Raw genomic sequence first — 12994 nt, forward strand, 5'->3', positions numbered from 1 at the left:
GTGCCCATCTGCTTCCCGGACGGTACCGATAGCCGGCTTTGGCTTCCGTAACGTATCCGGGTTGCCGCTGCTCCAGTTTAGTGGGTGTGAATTCCATGTCTCACCTTTCAGGTTGTTATTTCAGTTTTGGGGCTCCGAGTGTCATTTTTATTTACTGACCATTCTGCTTCTGCTCAGATTAGGATTTGTCTGGCATCTCATGAGTATGCCAGCCTGCTGCCAGCGTCTTCACTGCCCTCTTGCCTCCTGCCTTGACTATAATTTCATGTGCACACGGAACCACTTTGCAACCTCAGCAGGAAGCTGAAAGTTCATCCATTGGAAATAAACATAAATACGTTTTATGACATTTTTATGATTTGCTGGTTGATAACTCTTCATTTACTTCTGATCTTGAAAATCAGCAAGTCAGATTTTTCTGTTCACACAGTCCCACTCCGGGATCAAATGCCATAGTGCTTTTTGAAGTGAAGCCCCCTAACGAAGCAGATGTTTGTTTCTCATGAAGCTTCCTCACGTTCTCCCCAGGCACAAGCTCGCTGACCAGAAGACTCGCAAGTCACTGGGGCGGGAGGAGTTTCGGCTTTTGCACTATGCTGGAGAGGTCACCTACAGTGTTGCAGGTAAGTGTGCGTGTCGTCTCCGCAGTCTCTCACTCTTCTGTCCTCCTCCCCTCCTCTCCCTTTGGATTAAAACAGCTTCACTACATAGAAAACCTGGGCATAGAGTATGTCCACATATAATTTGATTAACCAGATTAATTTCCCATCTCAAATTCCTGACGTGTTGTGAAGTTCCTGTGGAACAGCGGTGGCAGCCTGAGCGGTTTCTTTTTCTTCCAGGTTTTCTCGATAAAAACAATGACCTTCTCTTTCGGAACCTGAAGGAGGTGAGTGTGGACAGAGGACGTTTCCGATTACTCAGCAGAACAAGGAGTCAGGTTTAACACGGGGTGGCACCTGAGGGAAAAGATTATTCTAGACACCACCTGGAGAATGTGTGTCCATTGGGCTGCGCTGTGAAATGACAAGCTGAGGTGCTCAAAGTTCATATTACTATTAAAACGCAAAACAAAACAAAAAAACCCAAACAAAACAGTTTTGTCCCATGTTTCTGTAATAGTTCTCTGAAGAATACTCTGTACTTTATCTCTGAACACGTCTCTCTCTGCAGACCATGTGCAACTCGGAGAATCCCATCATAAATCAGTGCTTTGACAGGACAGAGCTGACAGACAAAAAGCGACCTGAGACGGTAAGAACACCGGAGCTGGATGAACGTGGGCCTGTTGCCTCTTTTTAAGAGACATGTCCTGTCTGACACGGTAATCTAACCGCAAGCCTCTCGCATTTAAAGCGGGGAGACTGTTTGTTCCGCAGTCACACGCACTCGCTGTAAGTCATCGCTTCATACACGCTTTTCTTTCTTTTATCTCAGGCAGCAACTCAGTTTAAAAACAGCCTCTCCAAACTCATGGAAATTCTGATGTCCAAAGAACCCTCCTACATTCGTTGCATTAAACCTAACGATGCCAAACAGGCTGGTATGACCCTGGTGACTCTTACTCTTTTTTCTGTGACAGCTATGTATGGAGCACTAGATCCCAGTCAGTGGGGTACAGAAAGGAACTCGAGTGAAGAAGTCCTGCATGACTTTTTCATTTTGGGTCTGTGCCAGAGCTGCTTGTAGGGAGGTGGTGGCAGTACCAGCAGCCAGGAATCAGAATGGGAGCACTGGTCTTGGGTGGAGTGCCTTTTAATGACCTTTATTCTCCCGTACGCACAAAACATCATAAAGGAGAACTTCTTTTTAGAACTAACTCTAAATGTACATTAAAAGGGGGGGAAGACAGGAGACAAAAAGTGAGTTGTGTGGGACTTGCACCATGAGAGGATGGGTTAGAGGTTGCAGGTAACTGTTTGAGATATAACCAAGAACTGAGCATTCCCCTTCTCCATGACGGGACAGCTACGCAGTAATCACGTTTCTCTCTTGTCGTGCTCTCTCAAGATCGATTTGATGAAGTTCTAATCCGACACCAAGTGAAATACCTGGGGTTGATGGAGAACCTCCGAGTGCGCAGAGCCGGCTTTGCATATCGAAGAAAATACGAAGTTTTCCTGCAGAGGTAGGGTTACCTTGGACTTCTCGCTCCCTGCTGCTCCCTCCCCCTGGTCTCGGTCCCACAGATGTTTGAGGCTGCGGAGCTGTTCTGAACTGCAAAGAGGCAGCTCTTACACCTGAAACACTTATTTTCCCGAGGGACTGAGAAGTGTGCCCGCTCTCTCTTCCCATTGCCCTGTTTGGGTTGGAATTCTCTCCCCAGGGTTTCTTCTGCTGTCAATTTACAGGTACAAATCACTTTGTCCGGAAACGTGGCCTACGTGGGACGGCCGGCCCCACGATGGCGTGGCTGTGCTGGTGAAGCATCTGGGCTACAAACAGGAAGAGTACAAAATGGGACGGTCAGTTCTTCTGTTTTCTTAACTTGAGACTATGAATCACTGGACGTCCATGTCACTGAGCTTAGATAAGGCTTGTCTGGCTAATGCGTGAGGAAGAGATTAGAGATCCCAAAGGGGATGCTAAGGCCAGGAAGCAAACTTCTCTGGCATATTCAACATAATTCTGCATTTCTATTTCTAGAACAAAGATTTTTATCCGCTTTCCCAAGACCTTGTTTGCAACGGAAGATGCTCTGGAAGTGAGGAAGCAGAGTCTGGGTGAGTCACACACACTGCAGGAGCTTCATGGGCAGTTTATTATTTATTTTTCTGTTTGGTTGGGGGCACTGGTAGATATATATATATTTATTTTTTTTTTTTTTTTTGTAAAAAGTTGACCCTTTTCCTACTAAAATCTGCTTGGCCACAATTTCACATTGCTGGTTTTCTTGCAATTTCAGCAACAAAAATGCAGGCGACGTGGAGAGGTTTCTACCGTCGAAAGAAATTCCTGCACATGAAACACTCAGGTATGAGACAGAGGGAGGGGTGGCTGGGGAACCGCGTGGTTGGAAGTGGCCGTCGTAGTCAGAGGTGACTTGAATTTAATGTGCAAGAAGGAACACTCCCAAAGCCTTGCTGGAAGTAGAATGGAAGATGGTGTGGCACGCAGTCCTTCCACCTTTGGTCTGTGAGACTCGGAGCAAGAGAAGTGGCCTCAATTCACGTTCAGACAGCAGCCCCCGAGCAGCAGTTCCCATCTGCCGATGGTTTTTATTGCCATTTATCCATTATATCATATTGCTAAGAACCTCAAGTAGATTCTTCCCCATGTGCCGCTTCGAGGGCTGTCTGAGAGCGGGCTTTCCCGAGCCAGTTTTGTAGGGAGTCGATACTGGTACGAAGGAGCTCACTTAGTGCAATATCTTTGTGTTATTTTTAGCAATAGCCATCCAGTCCTGGTGGCGGGGAACCTTGGGACGCCGAAAAGCTGCCAAGAAGAAGTGGGCAGTAGAGACCATCAGAAGGTGCGTAAAGAATAACCCCCACCGTCAACTGGGTACTTATTTCTCAACAGTAAGATGATAAGAATAAACGTCCTTGTCATGACAGTATCAGAGTTTTTTTAATAAAAGAATTAATTTTAATAAAAGAATTAATTTTTAATAAAAGAATTTTTATTAAAAGAATTATGGAACAACTATTCCATAAAGCCCAGGAAAGGGTTGGATTGGAAGAGACCTCTAAATATCACAATTTTGATCACTTTTCCAATTTTCTAATAAAATTTTCTTCTTCCTCAGGTTCATTAAAGGCTTTATTTACCGGAACCACCCTCGCTGCCAAGAGAATGAGTATTTCCTTGATTACATCCGCTTCTCCTTCCTGATGAACCTCAAGCGTAATTTACCAAAAAATGTTTTGGACAAATCGTGGCCGACTCCTCCTCCGTCACTCTGTGAGGTGAGCACAACTGCACCAGGGTCAGGTGAAGGACATGTGGATGAAGGAGACTAATGGTGGTAGCGAAGACCATGGGCCACCACATGCCTGAGGGGCCCCTCCTGCTATGAGACTGGGTTCTTGCTCAAGTTCCACTGGTAGAATTAATCCAAATGTCATCACATGGGTGTAAAGCTTTTAAATCTATCAGAGCTATAGTATTGGAAGTTCTTGAGAGCGTGGTGCTGTTGCAACACCACTTTCTACTGTTTTTCTCATCTGCTTCTGAAATTTTCTTCCCCTCTTCTCTGAACAAATTAAGTTCCCTCTGGACAGTCAAACTGACTGCATTGACGAGGTGGTTGGTTGCCTGTGAAGAACATCCTAAACTTCCTCTATTGCCATTATTATTCTGCATCTGGCAGAGTTGCTTTTTTTATCTGATCAAAACAAAATAGTGCAGAAAGTCCCACTTCTCCAAAGGTGCTTGCTTGTTTGGATTGCAGGTACAGCTGGAAGCGAGGGAGGGCAGAGCAGTGTGGAGTGCTCCTGGTATCCATTCTGAAGTAGCTGGAGAATGTTGCAGGGCAAACTCTCTTAGAAGGGTGGAAAACAAACTTCCTATTATTTAATTTTAAAAGTGACTCTCAGTCACGAAACAGTATTTTAATTCAGCAGTGCGTTTCGTGAGGTTGCTTCCCATTTGTCCTCGCTGTTGGAGTGGGTTTGTCAGTAATTTTGAGCTGTTTTCATTTATTGGGCGATTCGTTCTTCAGGCATCCCAGCTCCTGCGACAGCTTTGTATGCAGAACATGGTCTGGACCTACTGCAAGAGAATCAGCCCCGAGTGGAAGCAGCAGGTACGAGACAACTTTGTGTTATTTCACCAACTACGCTGATGTCCCAAGAACAAGAGGGGTTCTCAGCATGATTTAGTGCAGGAAATGAAGGAGGGGAACAGCTGGATGGGAGGGACGAGGGTACTACAACAGAGGGAGTCACGGAAGCAGGGGGGAGTTGGAGGAACTCTTCAGTCACTGCGTTCTTCAGTAGTTGGTTAACAGTTCCACAAAACTTAATGATTTATTTTTTTTTAGGTTAGAGACAAACACTAAGAGACCAGAACATGCATAAAAAGAAAAACCATTACATTATATGTTTCAATAGATACTGTTTAGATATGCACCACTGTTTATCTATCTAATTCCCATACTGAAAGGCCCTGTTATTCCCATGGAAGATAAAACCGTAAGCAGCTCTATTTATTCTGGTTGTGCCATATAAAGTAGAGAGCAAGAATTCTGCAGACACAAACCCAGTCATTTTCCAAACAGAGAAGTTACCTGAACCGTTGCAGCTGCTGTTCTAGCTCAAAATAATAAAAATGATACTGAGATTTGATTCATCTTAGTCATGGAAAGGTAGAGGGGAGGAATTTTTTTTTTTTTTCCATTCAAAAAAGCTCAGTAAAAGGATGTAATAGAGAATGTATACATTGAAGTTTAGATGTAGCTGTTACGAGATGGTAGTAATAGTTGCCATTAAGCTTTTTTTTTTTTAATTGCACAGAATATCATACTGCTTATGGAGGCCTCCGAAGTATTAACACATGGAATGAAAGGCTGTAGATTAGTTAGCGGCTGAGCCTGTGATTAAGGACACAGGATTAATACCAGCCATTACTAAGCTGGAAGTGGAAACTCAGAACACTTTCTTTTTGCCAGCAAACCAGACTTGCTACTAATGCGTTATCTTTTATCCACGTTTTTACCTGTAAATCCTCTCAGGTACTTTATACTGCGCAGTAGCACCCCTAACCATGCATTTGCCCTAAACAAACCAGAGGCTTTCCTGTTTCCTCAGTCACTGGTTTCGTTCTTACTCTGAAGGAGCGCAAGTTAGGAGCTAAGAGCATAGGTCATATTTACCGTGTGAGGTGACTGTATCCTGGAATACCGCTGCTCTGAAAGGGACCAGAGGATTAGGGTGACTAATCATGGAAGCGGGCACCCCACCCACCCTTGAAGCCTATATAGTGGGAGAATTCCGAGACTTCGGAAACCTGGGCGTTATTAAACCCCAGAGATTAGATGCCATGTCCAGATAAATTCAAACAGGAAATACAATACACTTGGGAGAGAAAAGAAAAAAAAAATAATAATTTCTGCCCTCAGGATAGGATAAGCTGTTGAAAAGGTAAGTTATGTATGGAATATTTTGTGTAACTTTGTGACTAGTATGATTCAGGAAGTCAGAACTAGATGACAACTGCTAAAAAAACCAAAAAAAAACAAAACACAAAAAGGGAACACCTCTTTTAAGACAAATTCCTATTTTTATTTAAGGAGAAATTTTATACTAAACAAGAATACTTCTTTTGTCCTTGCAGTTGGAACAAAAAGTAATTGCCAGTGAGATTTTTAAGGGTAAAAAAGACAATTACCCTCAGAGTGTTCCTAGACTCTTCATCAACACTCGCCTTGGTGAGTAGGGATTTTGAAGTTGAATAGAAAGGATGGGGGGAGATTAATCTACTTTTGCTAGAAATTTCTCTTTCTGACTCCACCTCTTTGGTTTTAATGCAGGTAATGAAGAGATAAATGCTAAAGTCCTTCAAGCTTTAGAAAATGAAGCAATTAAGGTGAGATATTCTGTCCTAATACTTTTGTCAAGCTTCTAGAGTTATTCAGAAGACTATCACAAGATTAGATATCTGAAGAAAATGTAGCAAGAATTTTACATTTTATTAAGCTCATAATACCTGAGAAGATAGTCCATGGGAAGAGCTGACAGCTCAGAAATACCATTTGGAGATTTGGGCAAGTTTCATGATGTCTGTTAAGAACTGAAAGGGTTGTGGCTGGAAAGGAGTGACTAGGAAATGTACACGGAGCGAACCACAGTCAGACAGCTGTAGTCATCAAGTTATTGTTCAGAACTGCCCTCGGTCAACAAGGAAGTCTGTGGCAGGACTGACAATAGGACTCAAAAGGATTGTCTCCAGTCCCAGTTTACTGACCACTGGTCGGTACCTCCCGCAGGGTCTCCAGGCTAGAGGGAAGGTAGCTGACAGTTAACCAAGTTGCATTTTGATGTTAACGCTTATTTCAGTACGCAGTTCCTGTGATCAAGTATGACCGCAAAGGATACAAAGCCAGAGCACGGCAGCTGCTTCTTACCCAGAACGCAGTCGTCATAGCTGAAGAATCCAAAATCAAACAACGCATCGACTATGCCAATCTGACAGGTGAGAACGGTAGCACAGATGGGGTGTGACCCACCAGTCAGTCTTCACCTTGGCTACAGTTAATTAATAGTAATACAGTAACCAATTTCTCTTTGTACTGGACAAGAATGGAATTATCTGGTAGTGACAAGCATTTTAGGTCTGTAAGCTTAAATTGAGCTTTTCTAAAATTAAACGCCATAAAACGTCAGAAAAATTACTCAGTTCTTATCTCCCCTAAGCCCCCTCTTAAGTCATTTCCCAATGGCCTGTCTCTACCACAGAGGGAGCTGCACCACTATTTCATGGCAGCTGCTGGGGACGCTGCTACAGGTTTCAGCCCTCTATGTCTGACATGGGCTCGATACTTTCAGAGGGGGCAACTTGGTCAGAGAGAGAAAACTGCTGAGTCTTGTCTGGTGCATTGTAGTCACTCCCTGGCTGTGTCTGAAACCTCTCACTTCACAGCCTCAGCTCCAGCTCAGCTACAATTCCTCTTTACGGCCAATTTTGGTGCTAATCATTTCAATTTCAGCCTGATGCAACTGTCTGCTGCATTTGTAACTGTCACCATCTGAAGTGGTTTCCAAGGGCAACACTAATTGGGGGTGCTGTGCCTCCCGTAAGATGCTATTATGGCAGAGATGTATGTTTATCTGAATTTAAATAGCTAATGCAGTTTGTAGCTAGTGTCAGATACTAAACAAAGTCCAAGAATAAACGATGAAGAAAACAGATGCTCCTGAAGCACAGCACAGTGCTCCCACCTACCCAGGGAGCAGATTTTTTTATTTAGCAAAGACAAACAACTTCTGGGAGAGGCTAAACCTCTTGCTCACTGTGTGCTCAGAAGGCACTGCTGGCTGCATGAGCAGAGATGCTAAATTCAGAGCCCAGGTCAGTCACACAGTGCAGCATCATTGAGACCTGCAGCGGCTCAGAACTGGATCTGCAAGGACCAGTATGCTGCAAGTGGGTGTGGGTTCAGCCTGTCCCCCAGCCTCGCTGCAGGGCAAAGCAAGGAATTCGCAGCAATGACAACTTTCTGGAGCCAAGCTCTACAGCAGCTCCGGCCTGTCTTGCCACACGTTGGCAGTGGTGGGAAGACAACACTGACCATGTTGTTCCAATTGTCTCTCTCCTTTAGTACCCCAGTAATTACACCACTTGTTCACCTGCTCAGCTCCAATGAAGTACCTGTCCAGTGGGTGCTGAACAGTACAGTTTTGGTCATAGGTCCCTCATCTGGCCAGAACAGCTGTTGTGTCCGTGACAGTTTGTAAACAGGCATTCTTCCTACTTCTGATGGACAAGAGGCATCTGAAAGTTTCTTTTCCATCTTGAAGAACATAGTTAGAAGCTGATTTGTCTGTCACCCTGCAGCCTCTTCAGCCTCAATGCTTCTGTGCACTTCTCAGCTGTCGTGTTTCTTGCTGGGGGAACAACAGTTGCTGCGTTCCTGGGAGAGGTTCTGAAACACATGCACAGGTCCTGGTAGTGTTGTGTTGGGTGTAAAGTGGCCATTCTCTGTTGCAGGCATCTCCGTCAGCAGCCTGAGCGACAACTTGTTTGTGCTGCACGTGCACTGCGAGGATAACAAACAGAAGGTAGTGGGACTTGTCCATCATTTTCTCCAACCACCTCTAGGAAAATTTTAAAGGCACAAAGAAGAAAAGATCCAGCTGGGGTGGAGGGGAGGGCACACACAGTGACATGTATGTAACTAACTGTGCCAGCTCTAAATAGCATTTCACTAATATTTACTTGTGCTAACAGATGGAGTTCACCAGTGCCTTGTTCACCAACAGGACTGGTGCTGTCCCTTGCAGCCATAACTGAGACCTTGTAAATACATTAACTGCCACCTTGTAAATACATTAACTGCCATAGGTGCAGTGTGACCTGCAACAGAGGCCCTGGAGATCTCCACCAAGCCTGGTCTGCTTGGAGAAGGGTTTTTCCATGCTAACCTGTGGAGCTAGTTCTGTCCCTGTTAATTACTGCACAATCAGTTTGGTATACTGACACTGTGAAGACACCATCACGAACCACTGTCTCTCTTTCATCCCAGGGAGATGTCGTACTTCAAAGTGACCATGTGATTGAGACACTAACGAAAACAGCCATGCAGGCAGGCAAAGTCAATAACGTCAACATCAACCAGGGCAGGTGAGTGAAGCCGGGCCCCTCTTGGGAGCTGCCTTGGTTTTCTTGTGTTGGTTCGGAAGAGAGCTCCGCTTCTGCATCAAAACCTACCTAATGCACCTTCACTAAGGCTCCACTTCCTTCAACAAGCACATCTATTGCAGCTGAGCATCAGCACAGAGCAGCCACTTACACAGGAAAAGGGTAAAACTAAGCTAGTGGAGACGTCAGACACACTTGTCAAATCTGTTCTTACCTTTTTATCTTTCCAGCATAAAATTTACAGTTGGGCAAGGCAAAGAAGGCATCATTGACTTTATATCGGGATCAGAACTGCTTATAGCCAAAGCCAAGAACGGCCATCTAACAGTGGTGAGTACAGGCGAGGCTGGGAGGAACTGGGAGCTCCCTTACAGGAGATCCCAACCCCGATTTCGGCATTAAACCGTACCTGCAGCAGACGGCCCCATGACTGCCTTGCTGAGTGTGCTGCCCTGCTCTACCAGCCTTTCCCCAGCTGGAGCTGTGCACTGCACTTCCTGCAGTCCTGACGACTGCCAGGCTTACTCAAACTCATCAAGTGATTGTCCTAGCAATCACTTTTTTTTCCTTCCTAAGATACAGGCTTTAATGCTATATACTCTGTTGCAAATTAAGTTTTAGAATGACATTTAAAAAACACAGGAAGAAAAAAAAAAATCCTCTTCCCTTCTTAGATTGCTTGTATTCTTCCTGCTAGTCAGATATAGTCAGATTTATGCATTTTCTGATTAAAGATTATTCGGAAATAAATCCAGAACATATTCTGACTGCCCTCATTCCCCTTCCAGCACTGGAGCTGAAGGAGTGAGCTGCTGCCCTGTCCTACTGCAGGCTGACCACAGCCTCAGAACAGCCAGTGTTCCCCCTGGGTTCTTCCCTAAAAGAGCCCATCCTGTGCGAAGCCAGAAATGCAGCACTGCCAAGGGATTCTCTTGCTCTACCCATGGCTGTAGACTGTACGCAGGAAAAAGATGACATTTCCATAAGCACACTGAAACGAGGATCAGGTGGTTTATCTGCTATCAGGAACAGCAAACCACATTTTAGACTATGAAACACATCCCAGAATTTTTTTTCCACAGCCTTTTCAGACCATCCCCAGGAACACTTTTGCAGTATTGCCCCTCCCTCCTTAGCACAGCAGGGCCATCTGGTACTGTGAGCCTAGGGAGAAGTTTCCAGTATCACCCACAGGCACTGGGGCACAGGAGCACTGTAGCCTCAGCTCTGACTTACTGACCTGCCAGTATCTGCTTCTGGTTCCTGCTGAGACTGGGCATCCTCAGAACTGAGCCAGTTTATCTACTGTGGCATGACAGCTTCATTCTCCAAGCCAGTCTTCAAAGGTGTTTACGAGCTAAAACTGTCGCAGCAGCTTTGTTTTCAGCACACTTTCGAGCTTGTCTTTCTTCTCCTGCAGGTTGCTCCTCGTTTGAACTCTCGATGATAAAACATGCCACCACTACAGGACCTTTTCTTCCATCAGTCTGACTGTACCCTACAGAATTCGCTGGACACTGTTCCCAGCAAAATCCACCCCGCTCCTTCCTCGCTTTGCTCATTTTGTTTATTGTTACCAAAGACCTGCACTTTCAGAAAAACCACAAAATGCATCTTGCTTTCTTGTCTTAATATGAAAGTTCCAAGAGAGAGGCCTTCTCTTCCCTACCTTAGTGGCAAACACGTGGGTCCAACGCAGTGTCCATGGAACCGTGGCTCATGAAACATCCAGCTGGGCTTCGAGGGAGAGGTAGCTCTGGCTCTGTTAGTTTAAGCCCTCATGGAAACGACCAACATTTGTGCTTATCCTCCAAAAGCACAATCAGAAAACAAGTAACTGCGGGTTTGTCAGCCAAACCAATGAAATGCCAAACTTTATATTCAGAAAGAATGTTTTATGAAGAATTTTGCTCTGAGACGTTTTGATGCTTTGTGTTACAATATATTAAAGCCATATTGTGTAAATGAGTAAAACCCTGTAAATACTTTATAGCTTACAGAGTATGAGAGATGCACTACAAGAAATGGAGCTGATGTGGAAACTTTTTATGTTTTAGATTTGAAACGTTTGTTGGTTTTAGTTTATTATTATAAGGCATTAACCTGAGAAACCCATCATGTAACTTCTTCACTGACCTGGATCCACAGACTCTTTACCTTTTTTTGAAGTCACCTGTCCATTTCTTGCTCTATAGTGATATTTTTATACCGTAGTAACTTTTTCATATCCACACATCCAATCAAAACGTAAGTTACACAAACTGCAGAGGTTACCACTTCTCTACGCCTCTCTAGGCTGGAAATGAAACCTGTAGTCCTTGGCCACAGGATGTGCACACGAGCTTTCCCTCCACCTTGTACCTGTCTGGGAGTCACCACTGCCTCTTCCCCCACACAGCTCATCAGGCTCAGAGCAGCACCTTCAGAAAAAACTGCTTTTCCTCCTGTTTTCAGCAGTAACTGGAAATTTGAGTTCCCAGAGTAGACGTCCAGCATCTTTCTAGAAATGCCTCTTCGTACTGCCTTAACAGGGAAAAGAGGGCTAGTTCAGCACTGCTGGCATTCCTGACCCTTGCCTGGAAGCACCTTCCCAAGCAAGCTGTGTCACTTCAGTTCTAACCCAAGGCCAGAAGGGACACACGTTCTGAACACTGACTGGCCTCAGCCCAAGTCACAGAGGTTGATGCTGAGCACTGCCATGTAACAAAGAATCCCAATGGCAACACAGGGTGGACAGCTATGTGTCAAACACCTGCTGACTGCAAATCACAGCTCCAGCTTCCATTTCCAAGTTCTAGACATCAAACTGTGTTTGGCACTCTGCTTGCCTTAGAAATCCCTCACATTCCACCTCTATCCCGATGCAGTAACAACAGTTTTAGTAAGCCCTGAATAAACCGTAACAGAAAACGCTGCCACTCACGTACAATCCACTCGGTCTCCTACTTTTTGGTTTCTGACATGACGCAGTTATCACACACTGCCCCAGGCCTGGAATGCTGTACACACTCTGGTACATAGAGAGCACACCCCCGCGTATGCTCGGGTGTGTACAATACACAACGCTGTATACGCTATTATATAACCTCTTCAAGACTACGCTAAATAAATTTTTACCAAAAAAAACCCCACACCTTGTCTTTGTTGTAGAAACTGCTTCACCACATTCCTTTATTTTTGGAGATGGAGGGTATGATTTCCACCCCGCCTCATTTGTCACACAGCCCCACCAACTCTTTGGTTCTTGGGCACAATCTGACCACACACAGGGCAGCCCTGCTCCTGTTCATTATAAGGAGCTGATTATTCCTGGAAAGAGATTTCTAGGACATCACCTAAGCAGGGTGGACATTCAGATAATGTGTTTTCTTTCTTTCCATCCACATGACTGGATGAGGAGTGCTGTAAGGGGAAGCAGGAGGAATGCACCAACCACATGCCAGCTTTTTGTGCATTCCAGTAGGGAAAGACGGAATAAATGGTGTGGAAGAGCTGCAGACTCTGATGCAAAGCAGGCTGTCTGCTAGGAGGCTGGCCCCAGGGCTATCCTACTTACGTGTAAGACTGGGATCTTAACTTTATCTCATATCTGAAGAACAACGCTGTTGTTACTTCTCTGTGTGTGTCTCTCTCTCCCCCTCCACATGTTCCTATTGCAAGCAACAAAGGAAAGTTATTCTTGCTGAAATAACCA

The 12994-nt window shown here is 44.9% G+C and overlaps 1 protein-coding gene across 1 annotated transcript in view; it reads left to right on the forward strand.

The window, feature by feature from the left end:
• The window catches only part of MYO1C (myosin IC), a 46683-nt gene extending 34296 nt beyond the window's left edge, over positions 1-12387 (forward strand). Inside the window, exons 15-32 of the mRNA XM_086624384.1 lie at positions 529-623; positions 843-889; positions 1174-1254; positions 1438-1543; positions 2011-2128; positions 2352-2465; positions 2647-2723; positions 2906-2974; positions 3388-3472; positions 3749-3908; positions 4664-4747; positions 6277-6370; positions 6473-6528; positions 6999-7134; positions 8650-8720; positions 9185-9282; positions 9531-9630; positions 10721-12387. Of these exons, the coding sequence (XP_086480510.1) occupies positions 529-623; positions 843-889; positions 1174-1254; positions 1438-1543; positions 2011-2128; positions 2352-2465; positions 2647-2723; positions 2906-2974; positions 3388-3472; positions 3749-3908; positions 4664-4747; positions 6277-6370; positions 6473-6528; positions 6999-7134; positions 8650-8720; positions 9185-9282; positions 9531-9630; positions 10721-10747 (1618 nt within the window). The 3' untranslated portion in view covers positions 10748-12387. The remainder of the gene's footprint in view (positions 1-528; positions 624-842; positions 890-1173; positions 1255-1437; positions 1544-2010; positions 2129-2351; positions 2466-2646; positions 2724-2905; positions 2975-3387; positions 3473-3748; positions 3909-4663; positions 4748-6276; positions 6371-6472; positions 6529-6998; positions 7135-8649; positions 8721-9184; positions 9283-9530; positions 9631-10720) is intronic.
• Positions 12388-12994: the final 607 nt, after the last annotated feature.

Source organism: Tauraco erythrolophus, chromosome 21 (genome assembly GCF_009769465.1).
Source record: "Tauraco erythrolophus isolate bTauEry1 chromosome 21, bTauEry1.pri, whole genome shotgun sequence".
Classification (NCBI taxonomy): domain Eukaryota; kingdom Metazoa; phylum Chordata; class Aves; order Musophagiformes; family Musophagidae; genus Tauraco; species Tauraco erythrolophus.